General features: G+C 44.7%; 1 protein-coding gene across 1 annotated transcript in view; it reads right to left on the reverse strand.

Annotated features, from left to right (window-relative positions):
- Positions 1 to 23,206, reverse strand: part of SPOCK1 (SPARC (osteonectin), cwcv and kazal like domains proteoglycan 1) — a 466,220-nt gene that overhangs the window by 76,151 nt on the left and 366,863 nt on the right. Inside the window, exon 6 of the mRNA XM_084637722.1 lies at positions 3,375 to 3,489. Coding sequence (XP_084493848.1) covers positions 3,375 to 3,489 — 115 coding nt within the window. The remainder of the gene's footprint in view (positions 1 to 3,374; positions 3,490 to 23,206) is intronic.

A 23,206-nucleotide genomic window follows, 5' to 3' on the forward strand; every position in this document is an offset into this window, starting at 1 on the left:
AAGATACCGTGATATAGTAGCAGTTGTCAAAAAGAACTGTGTAACCGTTCGTTCAAATTATGGTGCCAGCGATGAATCTCATGATATTTTCATTTGTATCAATTCCTGGAGCACCCTTCACGGCTTTTGAGTACCTGGATTTTCCAAAGATATGCACAAGGCATGCCTACAATTATACACACCTGCTCAGTAGCTTAATGCTTCAGTAAATTATATAAACCCACCAAGGGTCAAACGCTGGCTGACATGGAAAATCTGCCCACACAAACCAGAACATGTAGATGCTGTAAAAGTGGCACTAATATATACCTGTAGCCTGCCTTATGAGCAGTTCCTTTGCACATATTGTGCATGCAGGAGGAGACCATTTCTGTACTCATGTACATATATACATACTGACTTCATTTCCCATGTGGCCGTACCCCTGCACAATGTCAACTAGAGAAGACCTACAGATTGCTCTCTCCGTGCCTTTCTGGGTGGGGAAGAATCTAGGTAGCTATTGAACTAATCTAATGTGTTCTTACCGCTGTCACCAGTTCACTGGCATGCCCATTGTCAACTGGAATTTGGCCCCAGGAAGCAGTAGTCAGAAAAGCAGCTGTGTAGATCACCCAAGCCCTAAAGTTAATGCTTTGCATGTGGAGTTAAAAAGTTTGAAAGACAAGCAAAACAATAGTCTAGACTGCAGAATACATACATCCTGTCAAAGCGGATTTATCAAGATAAGGTTTATTAGAATTTTTTCTGTTGTCTGAATGAAATTGTAAGCATAAAATGTCACTGAAGATTTATTAATCTGATACTATATCTGATAAGGGCAATGAAGAGGTCATATAGGGAGCAGATTATTAGAAGACAAGTGTGTGTGTGTGTGTGTGTGTGTCTGTGAAAGACAATGAAAGACCATATGAATTTATCAGTGAGTATTCTGTAAAATATAATTCAGCCACATAAAGCAATATTGAAATTATGCATTGTATGACACACCAGCTAAAATGTTTCATCTAAGTTTGATCACTGCACAGAAAAAATACTGATGTCTTCCAAAAGAGGGAATAAAGCTGAGTTTTCAAAATCTTAGCTGGAGAATGATGCCTCATTGTTCTAGAAAGAAGATAAATCTTTCCAGAGCAGACATTAAATGTGTCATATTAAGTTTACTTTGTGTTGTTGGAGGAATTTTCAGACAAATAAAAACTGCAGCAATATGAGTACTGCTGAACAGAGCAGTCTGAGTACAAGTTATTCTGGTTTTATGTGGCAAATCCTATCGTCTCTATGGAAGGAAAACTCCCACTGATTTCAAATTGAGTTTTGCCTGCGTAAAGGAAAGTACTGCAGGATTTGGTCTTTTGTGTGAAGTTGAATAAGCACCTGGGTGTGTGTGTGTGTGGGGCGGGGGGGAGAGTACCTATACATATGCAAGTTATAGCTATATGCACCAGGACCTCAATTCCGCTCAACTTCAAGTTAGTCTAACTGGAGTTAATGGGAATGCTCCAGTGCAGTGAAGCATGTGGTTAACTTTCTGCAGGACCACTCTTAGTGTGAAACTCACCCTGGTGCCTAGCACCCACACAAGGCTCTCTGCAGCACATAAACTCTTAATGTGAGGCTTCTGTTACAGGGAAGCCCTAATGCTGACCCTCTGCACCAGCTTTTCAGCGGCTTAGTGTGAAAATAGGTGGCAGCAGTCCAGAGCCTAGTTCCTACCAGCCAGGTGTCTGCACTACAAACCAGCACCCTTGTTAGCAATCTCAGCAGAAATGCCAGAGGATGGAAAGACCACAGAGGCCTTCTTTACCCTATACTTTTATTCTTAACATTTCCCATTGTTACTATCACCGGTGCAGCTCCACAGTGGGGAATAATATTATAGACAGGATGCCAACTATGTTGGTCTTTTAAGCACTACGTCCTCTAATCCTTTAAGGAGGATTAGACAACAGTGTAATTAAAATGCTAATGGACACCTGCAGCCCTGCTGTTGTTGCTCCCCCATGCAGAGCTGCACTGTTACGGAAAAAAAAGTCCAGCGGGGTCACAGCCAGAAAGCAAGCTCCTTTTGCTCCGTCTCTCCAGAAGAGGACTGAAGCACAGGGCAGCTGTGAGAAGCTTGCACTGCTGCTGCTGCCCTGCCATCCATTTCACAGATAGGTCTTAAGCTCCTTTTGTAAGCACTAATTCCCCTCATACTGGACCATTCCTATATGGTTCACGATTGCTGAAGTGGGGGGAATTAGCCCATGAAACTTGCAGATGTCCTCAGATCTATGCATGGATCTCATGGCAGCAGCCAGAGGGAAGAGCCATTCATGTGGGGACCCTTACCTTTCAGCTTCTCTATACAGTAATTCAGCATCAGTCGGCTACTGTATTGTAACTGTCGCAATGTCAACCAGCCAATCTCTCAAATACCTGTGTCTGTACATCTTTAGGCCTCCTTACTGAATCTGTCACATAACCTATTCAGCTACTAGTATAGTTTTGTAAGGAAAAAGGCTGCCTTGAGAGAACAATAAAGTCTCATATATTATCTTCTACTATAAGAATATCATCAGGCCAACTGCCTCCCAAGTGACCCCTTGTGGCCTGATGTCACCCTGCGGCAGCCCTGCCTCAGTTTCCCCACTTTTCAAGGCTATCTCAATCAAACTATCAAACAATTCTTCTCTGGGGCAGCACACCCCATTTTGGGGCTGGATTTATTAACATAAAATTATTCCCAAAACAAAGTTCTCAAAAATCCTTATCAAAGCCATACTCCCTGTCAATTCCCTGCTTGGCATCTCCACCTGGAGCCCTTTTTCCTGTAGATTCAGGGCTCCCTGCTGGAGACTACTCACTCCCAGCAGACTCTGTACTGTCTCCCTGAGCATCCCCATCTCTGCAGCTTCTTGCTGCTCTTTATAGGAGAATCCATTTCTCCATACCCAGTTAGTTCTACTAATTAAATCCCACATCCCATCCCAGCTGTGACATGTAAAACTAATTGTATGGGGCTGACCAGCACCAGGCCTCTGGCCATTTAAGGGCAGGCCGCCCCATCATATGAATCGAGGAATTTACTTTATGCCTTGAGTATTTTCCACTCAAAATAAATAAACGTTAATAACAATTAGCTAGAGCACAAGTATTCTATGACACAGTCTATAAAATGGGTACCAGTTTCACTGTGGTTAAGATGTTTGAGAGTTCAGTAAGAAAGCATTTTAAGTTTAGAAAATGATTTGTCATACACTGTCTAGCTGACAACATGACTTTCTTAAAGCTTCCTGAAACAAGTGGTAGAAACAAAATATTTCAAGGTGTCTTAAGAACAAAGCAGTCCCAGTAAATCACTTAACATTGCATTCAACAGTTGAACTCACCAGTCTTCTCAGCCTTGTGTTTTGGGCTTTCTTGTCCTGGAAGGCACGGGCAGGGCCCCTCACATCGTGCTGCAATAGTTTTGTCAGAAGTACAAGCATGAAACTCCAACTTGCACTGTAATTGCAAGAAAACAGGAATGTACTTTGGTTTAGGACAAACTGTTCAAGCAGCAGCTATGGGCGAATGAGAAATCACACTTAGCCATACTAATATTTGACAGATTAAAAAAATTAATCCTTTACTAAAGGTGTTATGATTTTTAATTAATAATACCACCTATTTCTTATGTAGTGCTTGTCATCAGTAGATCTAAAAGTACTTTTCAAAGTATCATTATCCCCATTTAACAGATGAGGAAACTGAGGCATGAGGTGACTTGCCCAGGGTCACTCACCAGTCCAGTGGCAGAGCTCATAATAGACCCCACGTCTTCTAAGTTCCAGTCAGTGCTCTGTCCACTAGACAACTCTGCCATACTTCAAATATGTAGTTCTAATTTAAAATCAAGCTAGTCTCTGCGGCCTGTTTCTCACGGACTGCCACAGCTAATATCACTCATACAGTGGTACAGATCAATGACCTGGTCCTATGAGGTGCTGACTGCTCTCAACTTCCAATTAAGTTAATGGTCCGCACTGAGTCAATGGCAAAATTCCACTCCAAACAATAGTGGGGCCAAAGGGAGTTGAGAGCATTCAGCACTTTCTGTGGGAGAGACCAACCCCTAACCAACACGAGTCACTCTTCAATGTGCAGCCTTCCGCGGGACTCCTCATATGAGGAAGGTTTTAATCATTCATACAACATATATCTATGGGCTAGATTCTAAGTTGCCTGAACAACTGTTTAAAAATCACTCTCCATAAAAGCAGAGTTACCACTGAGCAAGGTAGCCAAATCCAGAAATATAACAGGATCACTAGCTAATCAATTATTAAAAATTAAAACAGGCCAGCCGGTAAGAAGGTAAGTGAATTGGGGAATTTTCCCATACTCTCAGTCCTCCTCCAACAGCCTTAGCAAATGGGCTTTGAAGCATGTCTTGAAAATCAGGAGATTCCGATCTTTAGGGGAATGGGACTTGGAAAGTTTTGGATCCAAAGGGAGGCAACTATGAAAAACTATTGTTTCATAAACGTGCTAAGAAAAAAGTGCAGGTCCATAATGTACTAACTGTTCATTACCTTTACTGTTAGAATTATATGCATTATTCCACGGATGTCCTTTTAACAAAGAGTATATTTTCAATTGTCCTCCATGATCCAAAGATCTTTTCCCCACACAGAACGTTACAGTAAGACAACACAACAATAAGAAGGGCTGATCATACAAGATGCCAGATAAGGCCTCAAATCAGTACTTAACAGTGCAACTGTTGGAAGGTGGACTAACCTACAACTAGGGTTGCCAACTTTCTAGTTGCACAAATCCGAACACCCTAGCCCTGCCCATTCCCCGAGGTCCCACCCCTGCCTCACCTCTTCCCTGAGGCCTCGCCCCCTGCTCACTACATTCCCCCTTTCTTGGTGGCTCGCTCTCCTCCACCCTCAATCACTTTCACTGGGCTGGGGCAGGGGTGTGGGCTCTGGGCTGGGGATGCTGGCTCTGGGGTGGGGCCGAGGATGAGTTTGGGGTGCAGGAGGGGGCTCCAGGCTGGGGGGTGGGGCTGAGGGATTTGAAGTGTGGGAAGGGGCTGTGGCTTGAGGCAGGGAGTCAGGGTGCAGGAGGGGGTGAGGGCTCTGGTGTGCAGGAGGGGGCTCCAGGTTTGGGGGGGCTCAGAGCTGGGGATTGGTGTGCAGGAGAGGGTATGGGCTCTGGGCTGTGGATGAGGGGTTTAACGGTGTGGGAGGGGGCTCTCAGATGGGGAAGGGAGTTGAGGTGTGGGCTTACCTGGGGCAGCTCCCAGTCAGCGGTGCAGTGGGGGCGCTAAGGTAGTCTGCCTGCCTGTCCTAGCACTGTGCTGTGCATACCCCGGAAGGAGACAGCTGGTCCGGATCCTACGTGGTGGGGCCAGGAGGCTCCATGCACCGCTCTCGCATGCAGGCACCGCCCACCGCCCACCCCCCCACTCCCATTGGTCGGTTCCTGGCCAATGGGAGTGCGGAGTCAGTGCTCGGGGCAGGGGCAGCATGCAAAGCCCCTTGGCTCCCCCACCTAGGAGCTGGACCAGCTGGCCACTTTTGGAGTGCAGTGCAGTGCCAGGACAAGTGGGCACTAGCCTGCCTTTGCGCCACAGCACCGCCGACCAGACTGAAAACCAGTCACCTGGTCACCCTACTCACGACTAAAATGTTATTAACGATAAAACAACATGGATTTTTATTAGGGAGATTCTTATTTTTTTCCTTTTTTTTAAAAAGTAGGTCGGAGTATTTAGGACCCAGCTGCAGTGACACAATATGTTTTGAAATGTGTAGATTGATTAAAAGTCTGTAATGTTACCCAGTCAGAATGCAGTGGACAAACGTAGCTTCTGCAGCAAAACCCACTGAACAAAATAACAGCATCTTTTATTATGTTGGTACAATAGAAGCAGAGCAAATGGACTAGGATGTTGTTACAAGATAAATGCCTCCTACTTTGAAAATACTGTAAATATCTTCTTGCCTCTGCTTATTTTTTGTTGCAAGGGCTCAGCTTTGCCCAGGCTTTAATCTAGCAGCTGGAGACCATTATCCTGCGACTACATCCTATTCTGTCAACATTATCTCCCAGGCCCATTTTGAACTTCAATGCACCCTGGTGGTTGTATGCTCTGTATGATGTTCTGCCCTTCTCATTTAGAAAATGTATGGACATGCATACGCATGTGGCTTAGCTTAGCTCGAGCTTTATAGTACTTATTTCATGCATGGCTATGGAGAATGGAAGTACATATTTTTCACCTTTATGAAAAAGGCATAAACACAATTGCTTAATTTATGCTGATTGTGCAAACCATACACAACGAAAAGCAGCTGAGAAGGAAAGGGGAATGCTCCCTGATTAAACGGTCCTGGAAGCGAAGGCCCTCTCTGAACAGCCTGTTCTTCATATTCAGGATGTTACTGAGAATACAGCAATAAATCTTTCTGCAGCTGAAGTTCCTGATGACTTAACCCATTACAGCTCAATTAATTACCTGTTTTATTAGCTATAATAAATGCAAATTATGTATCACAGCATTAGCAATTATAATTCTATTACTTATTTATCCTTAAGATGGTAAGAGCAATTTCAAACCCATTATCACAATCTGTTAAGAAAGAAAGATAGATTAGTTTCTGGAAATGTTCAGGCCAGTTTTTCATGGCTTTCCTTTCTACTGCTAAACAAAACCAAAAACTGCCACCATCAAAAAACACCAACCCAAAAACCCAATGAGGAAACTGGAATCTGATTAAAACAGAGTAATTCTATGATAAGAATGTACAAGGATAAGAATGAGGTCACTGAAGGACACAATTCTGCAAACACTTACACACTTGAGTAACTTCACACATGTGCAATCCCATTCTCACACTACTCAAGTGTGAAACTAGCTATACACATGTTTTGTGGGACTGGGGCCTGAGAATGGCCCAATTCTAAATATTAAGTTAGACTGATGCCAAATACAGAATAGGGTCATTCAGGACACAAATATGCCAGTCTCTCTAATCATTTTCAGTTCCCTAAAAAATCTCCAAGGACATTGTTTATTTTCCCTAGGTTGTCCTGTTGCCTTAATCATAGAATCATAGGACTGGAAGGGACCTCGAGAGGTCATCTAGCCCAGCTCCCTGCACTCATGGCAGGACTAAGCCCTGGTCTACACTAGGACTTTAGGTCGAATTTAGCAGCGTTAAATCGATGTAAACCTGCACCCGTCCACACAATGAAGCCCTTTATTTCGACTTAAAGGGCTCTTAAAATCGATTTCCTTACTCCACCCCTGACAAGTGGATTAGCGCTTAAATCGACCTTGCCGGCTCGAATTTGGGGTACTGTGGACACAATTCGATGGTATGGGCCTCCGGGAGCTATCCCAGAGTGCTCCATTGTGACTGCTCTGGACAGCACTCTCAACTCAGATGCACTGGCCAGGTAGACAGGAAAAGAACCGCGAACTTTTGAATCTCATTTCCTGTTTGGCCAGAGTGGCAAGCTGCAGGTGACCATGCAGAGCTCATCAGCACAGGTGACCATGATGGAGTCCCAGAATCGCAAAAGAGCTCCAGCATGGACCGAACGGGAGGTACGGGATCTGATCGCTGTTTGGGGAGAGGAATCCGTGCTATCAGAACTCTGTTCCAGTTTTTGAAATGCCAAAACCTTTGTCAAAATCTCCCAGGGCATGAAGGACAGAGGCCATAACAGTGACCCGAAGCAGTGCCGCGTGCAACTGAAGGAGCTGAGGCAAGCCTACCAGAAAACCAGAGAGGCGAACAGCCGCTCCGGGTCAGAGCCCCAAACATGCCGCTTCTATGATGAGCTGCATGCCATTTTAGGGGGTTCAGCCACCACTACCCCAGCCGTGTTGTTTGACTCCTTCAATGGAGATGGAGGCAATACGGAAGCGGGTTTTGGGGACGAAGAAGATGATGATGATGATGAGGTTGTAGACAGCTCACAGCAAGCAAGCGGAGAAACCGGTTTTCCCGACAGCCAGGAACTGTTTCTCACCCTGGACTTGGAGCCAGTACCCCCCCGAACCCACCCAAGGCTGCCTCCTGGACCCAGCAGGCGGAGAAGGGACCTCTGGTGAGTGTACCTTTTAAAATACTATACATGGTTTAAAAGCAAGCATGTGAAAGGATTACTTTGCCCTGGCATTCGCGGTTCTCCTAGATGTACTCCTAAAGCCTTTGCAAAAGGTTTCTGGGAGGGCAGCCTTATTGCGTCCTTCATGGTAGGACACTTTACCACTCCAGGCCAGTAACACGTACTCGGGAATCATTGTAGAACAAAGCATTGCAGTGTATGTTTGCTGGCATTCAAACAACATCCGTTCTTTATCTCTCTGTGTTATCCTCAGAAGAGTGAGATATAATTCATGGTCACCTGATTGAAATAGAGTGCTTTTCTTCAGGGGACACTCAGAGGAGCTCATTCCTGCTGGGCTGTTTGCCTGTGGCTAAACAGAAATGTTCCCCGCTCTTAGCCACGGGAGTGGGGAAGGTTGAGGGGGTAGCCACGCGGTGGGGGGAGGCAAAATGCAACCTTGTAACGAAAGCACATGTGCTATGTATGTAATGTTAACAGCAAGGATTACCCTGAAAGAGTGTAGCCACTGTTTTATAAAATGTGTCTTTTTAAATACAGCTGTCCCTTTTTTTTTCTCCACCAGCTGCATGTGTTTCAATGATCACAGGATCTTCTCCTTCCCAGAGGCTAGTGAAGCTTAGAAAGAAAAAAAAAACGCACTCGCGATGAAATGTTCTCCGAGCTCATGCTGTCCTCCCACACTGACAGAGCACAGATGAATGCATGGAGGCAAATAATGTCAGAGTGCAGGAAAGCACAAAATGACTGGGAGGAGAGGTGGCGGGCTGAAGAGAGTAAGTGGCGGGCTGAAGACAGGGCTGAAGCTCAAATGTGGCGGCAGCGTGATGAGAGGAGGCAGGATTCAATGCTGAGGCTTCTGGAGGACCAAACCAGTATGCTCCAGTGTATGGTTGAGATGCAGCAAAGGCAGCTGGAGCACAGACTGCCACTGCAGCCCCTCTGTAACCAACCGCCCTCCTCCCCAAGTTCCATAGCCTCCACACCCAGATGCCCAAGAACGCGGTGGGGGGCCTCCGGCCAACAAGCCACTCCACCACAGAGGATTGCCCCCCAAAAAGAAGGCTGTCATTCAATAAATTTTAAAGTTGTAAACTTTTAAAGTGCTGTGCTTAAAGTGCTGTGTGGCATTTTCCTTCCCTCCTCCACCACCCCTCCTGGGCTACCTTGGTAGTCATCCCCCTATTTGTGTGATGAATGAATAAAGAATGCATAAATGTGAAGTAACAATGACTTTATTGCCTCTGCAAGTGGTGATTGAAGGGAGGAGGGGCGGGTGGTTAGCTTACAGGGAAGTAGAGTGAACCAAGGGGCGGGGGGTTTCATCAAGGAGAAACAAACAGAACTTTCACACCGTAGCCTGGCCAGTCATGAAACTGGTTTTCAAAGCTTCTCTGATGCGTACCGCGCCCTCCTGTGCTCTTCTAACCGCCCTGGTGTCTGGCTGCATGTAACCAGCAGCCAGGCGATTTGCCTCAACCTCCCACCCCGCCATAAACGTCTCCCCCTTACTCTCACAGATATTGTGGAGCACACAGCAAACAGTAATAACAGTGGGAATATTGGTTTCGCTGAGGTCTAAGCGAGTCAGTAAACTGCGCCAGCGCGCCTTTAAACGTCCAAATGCACATTCTACCACCATTCTGCACTTGCTCAGCCTGTAGTTGAACAGCTCCTGACTACTGTCCAGGCTGCCTGTGTACGGCTTCATGAGCCATGGCATTAAGGGGTAGGCTGGGTCCCCAAGGACACATATAGGCATTTCAACATCCCCAACAGTTATTTTCAGGTCTGGGAATAAAGTCCCTTCCTGCAGCTTTTGAAACAGACCAGAGTTCCTGAAGATGCGAGCGTCATGTACCTTTCCCGGCCATCCCACGTTGATGTTGGTGAAACGTCCCTTGTGATCCACCAGAGCTTGCAGCACTATCGAAAAGTACCCCTTGCGGTTTATGTACTCGGCGGCTTGGTGCTCCGGTGCCAAGATAGGGATATGGGTTCCATCTATAGCCCCACCACAGTTAGGGAATCCCATTGCAGCAAAGCCATCCACTATGACCTGCACATTTCCCAAGGTCACTACCCTTGATATCAGCAGATCTTTGATTGCGTGGGCTACTTGCATCACAGCAGCCCCCACAGTAGATTTGCCCACTCCAAATTGATTCCCAACTGACTGGTAGCTGTCTGGCATTGCAAGCTTCCACAGGGCTATTGCCACTCGCTTCTCAACTGTGAGGGCTGCTCTCATCTTGGTATTCATGCGCCTCAGGGCAGGGGAAAGCAAGTCACAAAGTTCCATGAAAGTGCCCTTACGCATGCAAAAGTTTCGCAGCCACTGGGAATCGTCCCAGACCTGCAACACTATGCGGTCCCACCAGTCTGTGCTTGTTTCCTGAGCCCAGAATCGGTGTTCCACAGCACGAACCTGCCCCATTAGCACCACGATGCATGCATTGGCAGGGCCCATGCTTTCAGAGAAATCTGTGTCCATGTCCTGATCACTCACGTGACCGCGCTGACGTCGCCTCCTCGCCCGGTATCGCTTTGCCAGGTTCCGGTGCTGCATATACTGCTGGATAATGCGTGTGGTGTTTAATGTGTTCCTAATTGCCAAAGTGAGCTGAGCGGCCTCCATGCTTGCGTTGGTATGGCATCCGCACAGAAAAAAGGCGCGGAACAATTGTCTGCCGTTGCTCTGACGGAGGGAGGGGCGACTGACGACACGGCTTACAGGGTTGGCTTCAGGGAGCTAAAATCAACAAAAGGGGTATCTTTACATCAAGGAGTATTTCAGGCAGGACTTCACGGAGGGTTCCAATAAGAAATGGTGCACCTAAGTTATTGTTCTTATTGGAACAAGGAGGTTAGCCTGGCCTCTGATTGATACATGGCTAGATTTACCTCGCTGCACTTTCTCTGTGAGTGACTGCAGTGTGACCTAGAGGAATGAGTCCCCTAGACAGGGGAGGGGAGGAAGCAAATGAGTACAAAACAAATCTGGTCTATTTCTTGTTTTGATCCACTCCATCTATCTTTTACATCTTTGGCTGGCAGCAGACAGTGTAGAAGGACTGCATGCCATCCATATCTCAATGCTGCTCGGCAGAAGATGGTACAGTACGACTGCTAGCCATCCTCATCTCTTGCCTGCCTGGCAGAAGATGGTACAATACAACTGCTAGCAATCCTCATCTCTTGCCTGCCCGGCAGAAGATGGTACAGTACGACTGCTAGCAATCCGTATCGCCTGCATGCTCACCATAAGACGGTTCAATAGGACTGACTGCAGGACTAAAGAGAATGACCTGGTCAAGTCACTCCAAATTTAGTCCCTGCGCCCATGTCTGCCCAGGCGCTCCCAGCCGACGTGGCCAGGAGCACCTCGGACACGACGAGGATGACTACCAGTCATACTGCACCGTCTGCTGCCACAAGGCAAGGGGTTGCTGCTACTGTGTAGCAAAGCCGTACCGCGTCTGCCAGCAGCCAGGAGACATAGGGTGACAGTTACCTGAGCGGGCTCCATGCTTGCCGTGGTATGGCGTCTGCACAGGTAACTCAGGAAAAAAGGCACGAAACGATTGTCTGCCCTTGCTTTCACGGAGGGAGGGAGGGAACGGGGGCCTGACGATACGTACCCAGAACCACCCACGACAATGTTTTAGCCCCATCAGAGTGCTCCATTGTGACTGCTCTGGACAGCACTCTCAGATGCCCGATTGTTTGCCGTTGCTCTGACGCAGGGAGGGGCGACTGAGGACACGGCTTACAGGGTTGGCTTCAGGGAGCTAAAATCAACAAAGGGGGTGTCTTTACATCAAGGAGTATTTCAGGCAGGACTTCACGGAGGGTTCCAATAAGAAATGGTGCACCTAAGTTATCTTTCTTATTGGAACAAGAAGGTTAGCCTGGCCTCTGATTGATACATGGCTAGATTTATCTCGCTGCACCTTCTCTGTGAGTGACTGCAGTGTGACCTAGAAGAATGAGTCCCCTAGACGGGGGAGGGGAGGAAGCAAATGAATACAGAACTAATCTGGTCTATTTCTTGTTTTGATCCACTCCATCTATCTTTTACATCTTTGGATGGCAGCAGAGGGTGCAGAAGGACTGCATGCCATCCACATCTCATGGCTGCTCGGCAGAAGATGGTACAGTACGACTGCTAGCCATCCTCATCTCTTGCCTGCCCGGCAGAAGATGGTACAGTACGACTGCTAGCAATCTGTATCGCCTGCCTGCTCACCATAAGACGGTTCAATAGGACTGACTGCAGGACTAAAGAGAATGACCTGGTCAAGTCACTCTAAATTAAGTCCCTGCGCCCATGTCTGTCCAGGCGCTCCCAGCCGACGTGGCCAGGAGCACTTCGGACATGACGATGACGGCTACCAGTCGTACTGTACCGTCTGCTGCCAGAAGGCAAGGGGTTGCTGCTACTGTGTAGCAAAGCCGTACCGCGTCTGCCAGCACCCAGGAGACATAGGGTGACGGTTACCTGAGCGGGCTCCATGCTTGCCGTGGTATGGCGTCTGCACAGGTAACTCAGGAAAAAAGGTGCGAAACGATTGGCTGCCCTTACTTTCACGGAGGGAGGGAGGGAACGGGGGCCTGACGATATGTACCCAGAACCACCCGCGACAGTGTTTTAGCCCCATCAGGCATTGGGATCTCAACCCAGAATTCCAATGGGCAGTGGAGACTGTGGGAACTGTGGGATAGCTATCCACAGTGCAACGCTCTGGAAGTCAACTCTAGCCTCGGTACTGTGGAAGCACTCTGCCGAGTTAATGCACTTAATGCACTTAGAGCATTTTCTGTGGGGACACACACACTCGAATATATAAAACCGATTTCTAAAAAACCGACTTCTATAAATTCGACCTTATTCCGTAGTGTAGACATACCATAAGTATTATCTAGACCATTTTTTCTTGATTTTTTTTTAAATTGAGGTTCATTACACACAATGCCTCCCCCCTTCCTGTATTGCTTCGTATCTCCTTGTCTGATCATTCAGCTCTTTGAATTCCTTTTGAACCAACGCTTCTATAACTCAGCAGCAAATCCAAACTATAATATACTAGGGTTCTATAACACTTTGTTTGAAATGACAGTACATTGTAATGCTTCGTCTCTATCCAAATAATAAAGAGCTCAGTCCTGTAACCTGTCCTCATCTGTAGTCCAGTTGAAGTTGATTGAACTACTGACCTGAGCGTTAGGCCTTAGTATTTTTTAGAAGCTCTTTTAAAAATTGTCCTGAACACAACATTAAAGGATTGGAAAATAGAATTAGTTGGACTGAATACTAGATCCTGTCAATGTCATTCATGGGAGGATAAAGATGTGTGTGGGATATTTTTTTATTAACATGTTCAGAGATGACTTCAGTGACTTTTCTTTGGACAGGTATGTACAAGGTAGGTGTATAGTACTCGATAATAAAAATAAAAAAATCAACAATGGTTACATAGAATCATAGGTCTGGAAGGGACCTCGAGAAGTCACCTAGTCCAGTCCCCTGCACTCATGGCAGAACTAAGTATTATCTAGACCATCCCTGCCAGGTGTTTGTCTAACCTGCTCTTAAAAATCTCCAATGATGGAGATTCCACAACCTCTCTAGGCAATTTATTCCAGTGCTTAACCACCCTGACAGGAAGTTTTTCCTAATGTCCAACCTAAACCTCCCTGTTCCAATTTAAGAGCATTGCTTCTTGTCCTAGCCTCAGAGGTTAACGAGAACAATTTTTCTCCCTCCTCCTTGTAACAACCTATTATTGTAACAACCTGTTAACTCTGAAAACTGTCATGTCTCCTCTCAGTCTTCTCTTTTCCAATTTTTTCAATCTTGCCTCATAGGTCATGTTTTCTAGACCTTTAATCATTTTTGTTGCTCTTCTCTGGACTTCCTCCAATTTGTCCACATCCTTCCTGAAATGTGGCGCCTAGAACTGGACACAATACTCCAGTCAAGGTCATATTAGCACGGAGTAGAGCAGAAGAATTACTTCTCGGATCTTGCTTACAATGCTCCTGCTAATACATCCCAGTATTATGATTTTTTTTTTTTACAGAAGTGTTACACTGTTGACTCATATTTAGCTTGTGGTTCACTATGATCCCCAGATCTCTTTCCGTAGTACTCCTTCCAAGGTAGTAATTTCCCATTTTTTAGGTGTGCAACTGATCGTTCCTTCCGAAATGGAGTATTTTTCATTTGTCCTTATTGAATTTCATTCTATTTACTTCAGACCATTTCTCCAGTTGTTCAGATCATTTTGATTTTTAATCCTATCCTCCAAAGCACTTGCAAACCTTCCCAGCTACTTTATCATCTGCAAACTTTATAAGCGTACACGCTATGCCATTATCTAAATCACGGATAAAGATATTTAACAGGACCAGACCAAGAACTGATCCCTGCTTGCTCAACTGTGAACCACTGATAATTACTCTCTGGGAATGGTTTTCCAACCAGTTATGCACCTACCTTAGAATAGCTCCATCTAGGTTGTATTTCCCTAGTTTGTTTATGAGAAGGTCATGCGAGACAGTATCAAAAGCCCTACTAAAGTCAAGATATACCACATCTATCACTTCCTCCCTACCCACAAGATGTGTTACCCTGTCAAAGAAAGCTATACGGTTGGTTTGACATGATAATCAAAAGACCACAACCTTATTCCATATATAGGAGCTGCTGATTTTTAATGACATTACCTGCATCAAAACAGGTGGAGATCAGAGCAGGGCAGGTCACACAGGATTTCAGATGGAGGAATAAAAAGGCTGCAGTCTACGCCACTATCAGGTCTGCATTTCAGGAGTACAAGAAGGAAAGATCTCTCAGTCCTCCCCAAGCCACAGAGCCTGAATCATTAGTTCCATAGAGAAAAATAAATCCCCTTCTTCCTCTTGCCATCTCCTCAGACAGCAAATAAAGAAAAGCAAAATTCTCAATACATAGCAGGGGGTATTACTGAGGGTCTGATTCATAGATTTTTAAGGCTAGAACGGACCATTATGGTCATTTACTCTGGTCTCTGCATAACACAGGCCAGAGAACCTCACCCAGAAATTTCTCAAGTGATTCTTCCACTCCTTACTCATGTTGAGGCTAGTCCTATTGCTTTAAAGGCACTGTCTAAGATGAGCAAAGGGGGCAAAAATTGGGCCCTGCATTTGCCTGAAGTTCTTCTATGTTTTCTATTGCTATCTGTTGCGAGTTTCCTCTGGTGTAGCTCACTGATGGTGCATGATACTTGCGTTTCTTGTTAGCTTCATGAATTGAGCTGCATTTGTCTAGAATGATCCCTAAGGACCAGATAAATGTTTCTAAATTGTTTTATTGCAAACGGAAATCAGCTCTGTTTTTTGTTGCTAAATGTATATTGATGTCAATAAATTATATGAGGGGAGGAAAATGGAGGAACTTATTCACAGAAAATTCACAAATTAATTTATTCACTCAGTTATGGGAAATTATTGCAAAAGAGTATTTTGGCTAAAGCTTTCCCCTGAGAATTTGCTACCCTACTTGCATGATGATTCCATTTTTATTGTCAGCAAACCTCCAGCAATGTGTTTTGCATAACATTCATATTTTGCAGGGGAAAATAAAACAGCTGCATAAAATTTATTCTCTCTTGTTTTATCCTTACTGTTGTTTGCAGGTCTCCAACCTGCCATCTCCTACCAGGAAAAGCCACCAGACACTTCCTTGGAATGTAACTCAAGTAGAATGTCTCTGTCTCTCTTTAATTTGGCTTTGGACTTTTGGAGGCCAGATTCTGGTTTCATTTATACCTGGGTAACCTGTATCTGGGAACCTGTGAGTTCCCCAGATCTCATTTATGCTGGTGTAAATCCGACTAGCTGTATTGTATTCAGTGGTGTTACTCTGGATTTACCTGGGTGTAATGAGATCAGAATCTGATCACAGAAGCAAGTTTCAGTGGCGTACAGCAGTAAGGGAGAGTTGGTGGGTCAGTTGTACACTCTGCTGTGGATATTTTAGATGCCTTGGAGTGTGTATTATGTGACTGATGTGTGGTATTTTGTATTATATAATGAATCAATACCAACCAGCCTCTCCGGAGGGCCTTTTAAAACAATTTTCTAAATATAACACTGTCCAAGGGAAAATATTCACTTTGAAACTTCACATGCTTATGCCATAAATTGAAATATTCATTCTATATGAGAGGATATGAATAAGTGGATGTTTTTGGTGGATTAGACAGAGATAATACACATCAACAGAGAAAGTTGCCATAAAGCCCCCTCCTTCAAAGTCCTGATGCAAAGTCCTGATTAAATTTTACAGGACATTAAATGACATTAAAAAAAGCTGAAATGCTCAAATCTTACTAACAACAGGCCTCAAGCCTAGAATACCCGGCATTCTTATTTAACACCTTGCAGCTTCTTTCATTCCCACAGAGAACTATTTTAACACACTGTTTTATGGAACATCTTTTGTTCGCTCACAATGTGTCTCTTCTAAACTTCAAATATAAATAAGAAAAGCTCATTATTTTCTTCCTTATCTTTTACATACTGCCTCCCAAAGACAAAAGCCGAAACTTTTTGAAATTACAGTGTAGATATTTTTCATCTAGAATTTCTTTATATCAGTGTTTTTCTGCTTCCCTATCTGTCTTAGCAGATAATTAGAATCCATTGGAATTCAGACACCACTTTAAGAAAGAGTTGTTTGTTTACACGCATTAAAGCGGTGTCTGTTCTTACTTCTATAGCAATCGTTCTGTCAGCATTTCCATTATAAACCCCTATATCTGATGTCTCCAGCTTGATTGCTGAAGAATAAATGAAGTTGCTATAGGCTGTGTTAGGAATATGAGACAGCCCAAAAGCCAAAGATTTTCTTTAAAACAAAAAAAGACCTAAAAAATATTGGCACAACAAAAATCAGTTGAGTTATTTTTTTAAAACTCACAAGACTGGAAACGAATATTACTGTTGCTTTTAAAAATGTTTCCCCCTCTCCGGCTCCCATCTGACACGTACTTTGAAAGCAATAGGTTTTTAATGGGGATTTTGCTAACCTTTAGGACTTAGGCTCTGATTCTTCAAACACAAACCCATTGAGAAAAGGAGTACTTGTGGCACCTTGGAGACTAACCAATTTATTTGAGCATAAGCTTTCGTGAGCTACAGCTCACTTCATCGAATGCATTCAGTGGAAAATACAGTGGCGATGCATCCGATGAAGTGAGCTGTAGCTCACAAAAGCTTATGCTCAAATAAATTGGTTAGTCTCTAAGGTGCCACAAGTACTCCTTTTCTTTTTGCGAATACAGACTAACACGGCTGCTACTCTGAAACCCATTGAGGTTACGCATGGTAGTAAAGTTAAGTATGTGCTTGAGTGCTTGTCGAATCCAGGCCCTGATGGGAAAAAGTGGGCTGAACTCTGCTCTGAGCACCACAGATTTCAGTCAAGTTAATCTGATCTACATAACTATTACAGAACAGGAAGTGGACCAGGTGCCCTCATGCCACCAATATCGTATCATTGTTTCCTTGTGCTTCCATATCTGTCTCTGTGTTCACCTGTTGTCTCTTCTCTTACACTGCAAGGTTTTTGGGGCAGGGACTGTCTTTTTGTTCTGTGTTTGTACAGCATCCAGCACAGCGGGGTCCTGCTCCATGACTGGGGCTCCTAGATGGTATGGAAATGGAAATGAAATAAAAGGGGAGGCTGGTAAAAAGCCATTTCTCTGGCGTATAAAAGTGGCTCCCCTACACAAACACACTCCAATTTTCCCCTTCAGCAATCACATAAGGATTTTTTGAAAAATCACAATGCTCATGACGAGCTCTGTTCTCCTGGTGACCATGCATAGTTCCTGTTAATATCCATTATAGTCAAACCTGTTGTCAGGGTTCCCTCCCCACTCTGAACTCTGGGGTACAGATGTGGGGACCCGCATGAAAGACCCCCCTAAGCTTATTTCTACCAGTTTAGGTTAAAAACTTCCCCAAGGCACAAATCCTTCCTTGTCCTTGGATGGGTACTGCTGCCACCACCAAGTGAGTTAGACAAAGATTCAGGAAAAGGACCACTTGGAGTTCCTGTTTTCCTAAAATATCCCCCCAAGTCCCTCACTTCCTTTCCTGGGGAGGCTTGAGAATAATCTACCAACAAAAGAGGTAAACCAGGTGAGCACAGACCAGCCCCTTGGGTTTTTAGGACACTAAAAACCAATCAGATTCTTAAAAAACAGAACTTTATTATAAAGAAACAAAAGTAAAAGAAACACCTCTGTAAAATCAGGGTGGAAGGTAATTTTACAGGGTAATAAGATTTAAAACATAGAAGATTCCCCTCTAGGCAAAACTTTAAAGTTACAAAAAACAGATAAACCTCCCTCTTAGCAGAGGGAAAATTCACAAGCTAAAACAAAAGATACTCTAACGCATTTCCTTGCTATTACTTACTGTGACTGTAAGTTTAGATGTATCATTCAGTAGGAGCTAGATTACTTTCTTGGTGTCTCTCTTTGTCTCTGGAGAGAACACCCAAGCTCAAAACAAAAACCTTCCCCCACAGATTTGAAAGTATCTTCTCCTTTTATTGGTTCTTTTGGTCAGGTGCCAACCAGGTTATCTGAGCTTCTTAACCCTTTACAGGTAAAGGAGGGATTTTATGTTACCCTTAGCTGTAGGTATGACACCTGTGGAATAGTGATGAAATAGGCCTATCACTATTAATACATGCAATCGACAGTATAAATGTGTGTTTTTGAAAAGCTGGGCTTTCTGAAATGTGGATTATTTGCAGCTTTGATGTTACAGCTGATTGGGTCAGAAATCCCATTTTTATTAGTGATTAAACATAGATTGACATGAAAGACCATTATTGTGTGTTGGGGCTGGGTAAACAAGTCCACATTTTAAAAAGCCCCACTCACTGCATATTTACACAACAGACGAGATAGTATTAACCCACTAGGAAAAGAGAACAGGTTTTTAAGGGGCTCATATTAAAATTGGCTGAATACATATTTATGATCCCAAACAAAGGGCTTCATGCAGCAATGTTCTGAGCACATTCATATACCAAGAGCAGCTCCGCATTTTGCAGCTGTGCACTCTGTAATCCTGCAGCCCTAATGAGTAATTTAAGGATATGTCTACACTGCAATGTGAGACCGTGCTTGAGCCTGGGCTCAAGGCTACCCCCTCCTCCCGCCCTTGAGTCTATACTGCAATCGCATTAACCCAGAGCTTGGACCCAGGATCTTGAAGGGCTGGAGAGTCTGAGCTCGAGTTAAGCCGGGACGCAGGATCTAAACCCTATTGCTTTGCAGTGTAGCCGCAGCCCCACTTGACTCGGGTCATGGGAGTCATCTGGAAGTATCCCACAATTCCATGGGATGACTTCCTTAGTTCTCTCTATCCCAATAATCTGCAATCCATTTTACTGAAAACAGAAGCTGCCCTCCCACCCGAGCCCCCGCCAAACAGCAGCAGTTCAGGTCAGCGTTAACTCATTGTCTTCTGATCACCGATCTGCAAGCGCACTATCAGAGAGCCTCTTTGGTTTTCAATGGAGAATGAATCCATCAAAACTTTTGCAAAGTGAACTGTTTCCTGGTAACGTGCAGGGCAGGTCATAAAGTTTTCCCACAGTGCACAATGGGCAAGAGCAACCACATGGGGAGGAGGAGTGCTAGGGACTCTGGGATACGGATGATTTGACTCTGGTCTGTTCAATGTGGTGTGGACACCAGAGTCCTAGGTGTGAGTCTTTACCTAGGGTTACAATACAATGTAGATGCTAAAGCCCAGGGTTCCCTAACATGGGTCAGCTGATGCAAGTCCCACTAACACTGGGCTTTCACTGCAGTAAAAGACTGTAGGACTTCATCTGAAGGGTGGAATTAACCCCTGTGCAAAGGGACAGAAAGTGGCATATGAACCCTTCAACTATCACTCAAGCCCTGAGATCACATACTCAATATTCTCCACCTCAAGTGTTCAAAAATGATGTTAGGCCTCCAAAATCATGAGAGTGGCTTAAAAATCATGGGATTTTATTTTAAAAAATATTACATTTGGGTCTGTTTACTTGACTTTCGGTTTTGGAGTTCTTGGAGGATAACATTTTCAAGCTCTGCTCTGGAAGCATAACAGCTAGAAAATTTCTTTTTTCTTTTTTTTTTTTAAAAAGGTAAGCTTGGATTCTCACGTAATAACACGATTCAAGTGGGATTTAAGTAAAACACTAATTGTTGAGACATTTGTGAATAAAATCGCAAGAGTCGGAAACAGGGTGGTAGCGTAGTATCAGGAGCTGTACCTTTAAGTCGATTAGCTTCCTAGATAGGTCGTCTGTGCAAGGGACACTGCAGAAACCCATTTTGTTTTGTAGAGGTAGCTGGGAGCTGTGCTACCGGAGATGGGGGTGGGGCAAAGGGCCATTTGCGCCCTTTGAAACAGTGGGGTCATGCCTCCCACTTTTGAGAACCAGAACTCGCAAGCCCAGGAGGCCCAGGCCTCCCCCTACCCCTTTCCCCCTGACTGGAGCTGGGTAGTGTAACTGTGGGGCACCCCCTTCCCTGCTGGCATGATGGAGGGGCGGATGAGCCAAATTTGAGTGAAAATAGTAGCTGAGTGAGTGGTGTCATGACCTAGTGCACAGGGTTGCAACACCATGGAAACCTGGGCCGGCTTGGCAGGTTAACCTGGGCCCCCTTCATAGCAAAATTCTAGTTGTTCCCCCCCCCCCTTTTCTGTCTTCCTGGTGCCTCTGTATGTCACTAAATTAAGAAGATCTTTTTCAAGCACCTTGGGCTTAGAGTGATTACTGAACACCACAAACACTGCATACTGCAAATAGGGAAAACGCTACATACAAAAGGTTTAAAAAGGGATGACAGCACTTCCCTGATAAGTCAGACATCATTCATGCTTGAAGCTCATGCTAGCTGAATAAGACTGTCCCATAATAAGGACACTTTATACTTTCTGGAAGTCTCCCACTATAATTAAAGCTACATATCTTTCTTTCAAAATTGGTGTGAACTTGTGCTTGTCAATCTTTCCTCGCCCTCAACAACTAATGTGTAAGCTGTCTTAAAAGTCAATAGGCTTAATTCTCTCTGTGGGTGGAGGATCAGTGAGCCAGTTCTAGCTTCCTGATTCTCTTACCTCTGAATATTTCTAATCTTATTGACTCTACACTAGTGGATGATAGGCCATGTCCACTCCCAACACACCTACTATTCCAAATGAGGGGAGGAGGTGGAAAAGAAGACAGTAGGTACAGGGCACATCTGCAGAACAGATGTGCTAGCAGAGAGGTCCCCTCCAACAGGGAAATCCCTGCTGTCCAGTAGCAACCATTTTCCAGTCCTTTTGCACCTCGAGTGACATAAGGGAGTCCGATCTGATTCCAGATTCCAGCCTAAAGACTCTCAGAGGTAAAGTCAGATCCGTTTCCACATATCCTGCCATTGGTTTGTTTCAGGACTACTCATTTTGGTTATCTTACAAACTTGTAAGTGGATTGATAGTTTTCAACATTAAGTTGGTAAATAATAACCAATGGGTCTACAGTTAAATGCTGTCCGGGTGGCAAGAAATAAGGAAAGGCCAAGAAACTGTAGGCTTAAGAAATTTTCCAAGCTGAGTCATTTCTGAAGAAGCAGTAGGGCTGCCATTGGCAGCCATGTGAAACTGTTCCAACGTTCCAGTGGCAGGACTGCAAACCAAAGAGATAATCATGTACTACCGAAAAACTGCTCCTCTGAGCATAGCAGAATCAGCTAATTTGTGGACTTCTGGACAAAACACTTACGTACAAAATTCTGTTTTGATATCAAATAAATTGCCCTTAGCAATAGCTAGAGATCAGCTCACGCAACGTGAAACAGGAATGTTCAGAAAGGCAGTTAATTGTGTCAGTTGGACAGCTGGACAATAAGACACGTAAAGGAACAGTTGGGATACACTGCACCAAAGGAGATTAGAAAACCTAGAGATTATTTTCACACTGAGTTTATAAGGCATAGAATGAACACTCCTGCATAGACACACGAAAAAGCAACACAGAAATAGCTTTAGTTCATGCACTAGAGCCTGATAACGTGGTACAGAAATTACCTTTCCCTAAGGGTCTGTCTACATTACAGCAACTACAATGGCACAGCTACAGTGCTCCTGCCGTCGCTGAGGCATTGTAGTGTAGATGCGTCCTACAACAATGGAAGGGGTTTTTCCCGTCCATGTAGGTAATCCACCCCTCCGAGGGATGGTAGCTAGAATCCTTCCTTCAACCAAGTTGCATTAACACTGGGGGTAAGGTCAACCTAACTATGGTGCTCAGGGTGCAAAATTAGCTAGGGCTGACCTAAGTTTTAGATGTAGATCAGCTCTAAAGGCCCAATCCTGGAAACACTTAGGTCTTCTTCACTAGGGAAAAAAAGATGTATTCTTAAGTCATGTTAGCTAACACAAGGTAAAATCCTAGTGAGGACAAGATGATTTTAACATGAGTTACCACAGCAAGGTAAACCCACCACTCCCTGGTAGTCTTTATCTTGACCTGCTAACACATGTTGAAACCACAAACTGCCTTGTCCTCACTAGGATTTTACCTTGCGTTAGGTAATTTGAAGTAAGATCACACCTTTCTTATTAGTGAAGATGCACCCTTAGGGCGAAATGCTGGCCCTGTTGAAATCAGTGGGAGTTTGCCACTGACTTCAGTGGAGCTAAGATTTACCTTTACATACCCAGGGTAGTACTTACTACCATGAGTAGTCCCATTTTCCCCAAGATCCTAGTTTCATAGATTCATAGATATTAAGGTCAGAAGGGACCATTATGATCATCCAGTCTGACCTCCTGCTCAATGCAGGCCACAGAATGCACAATGCAGGCACCCACCCACTCCTGTGATAAACCTCTCACCTATGTTTGAGCTATTGAAGTCCTCAAATCATGGTTTAAAGACTTCAAGGAGCAGAGAATCCTCCAGCAAGTGACCCGTGCCCCATGCTACAGAGGAAGGCGAAAAACCTCCAGGGCCTCTTCCAATCTGTCCTGG

Source organism: Lepidochelys olivacea, assembly GCF_965140295.1.
Source record: "Lepidochelys olivacea isolate rLepOli2 genome assembly, chromosome: 8".
Lineage (NCBI taxonomy): Eukaryota > Metazoa > Chordata > Testudines > Cheloniidae > Lepidochelys > Lepidochelys olivacea.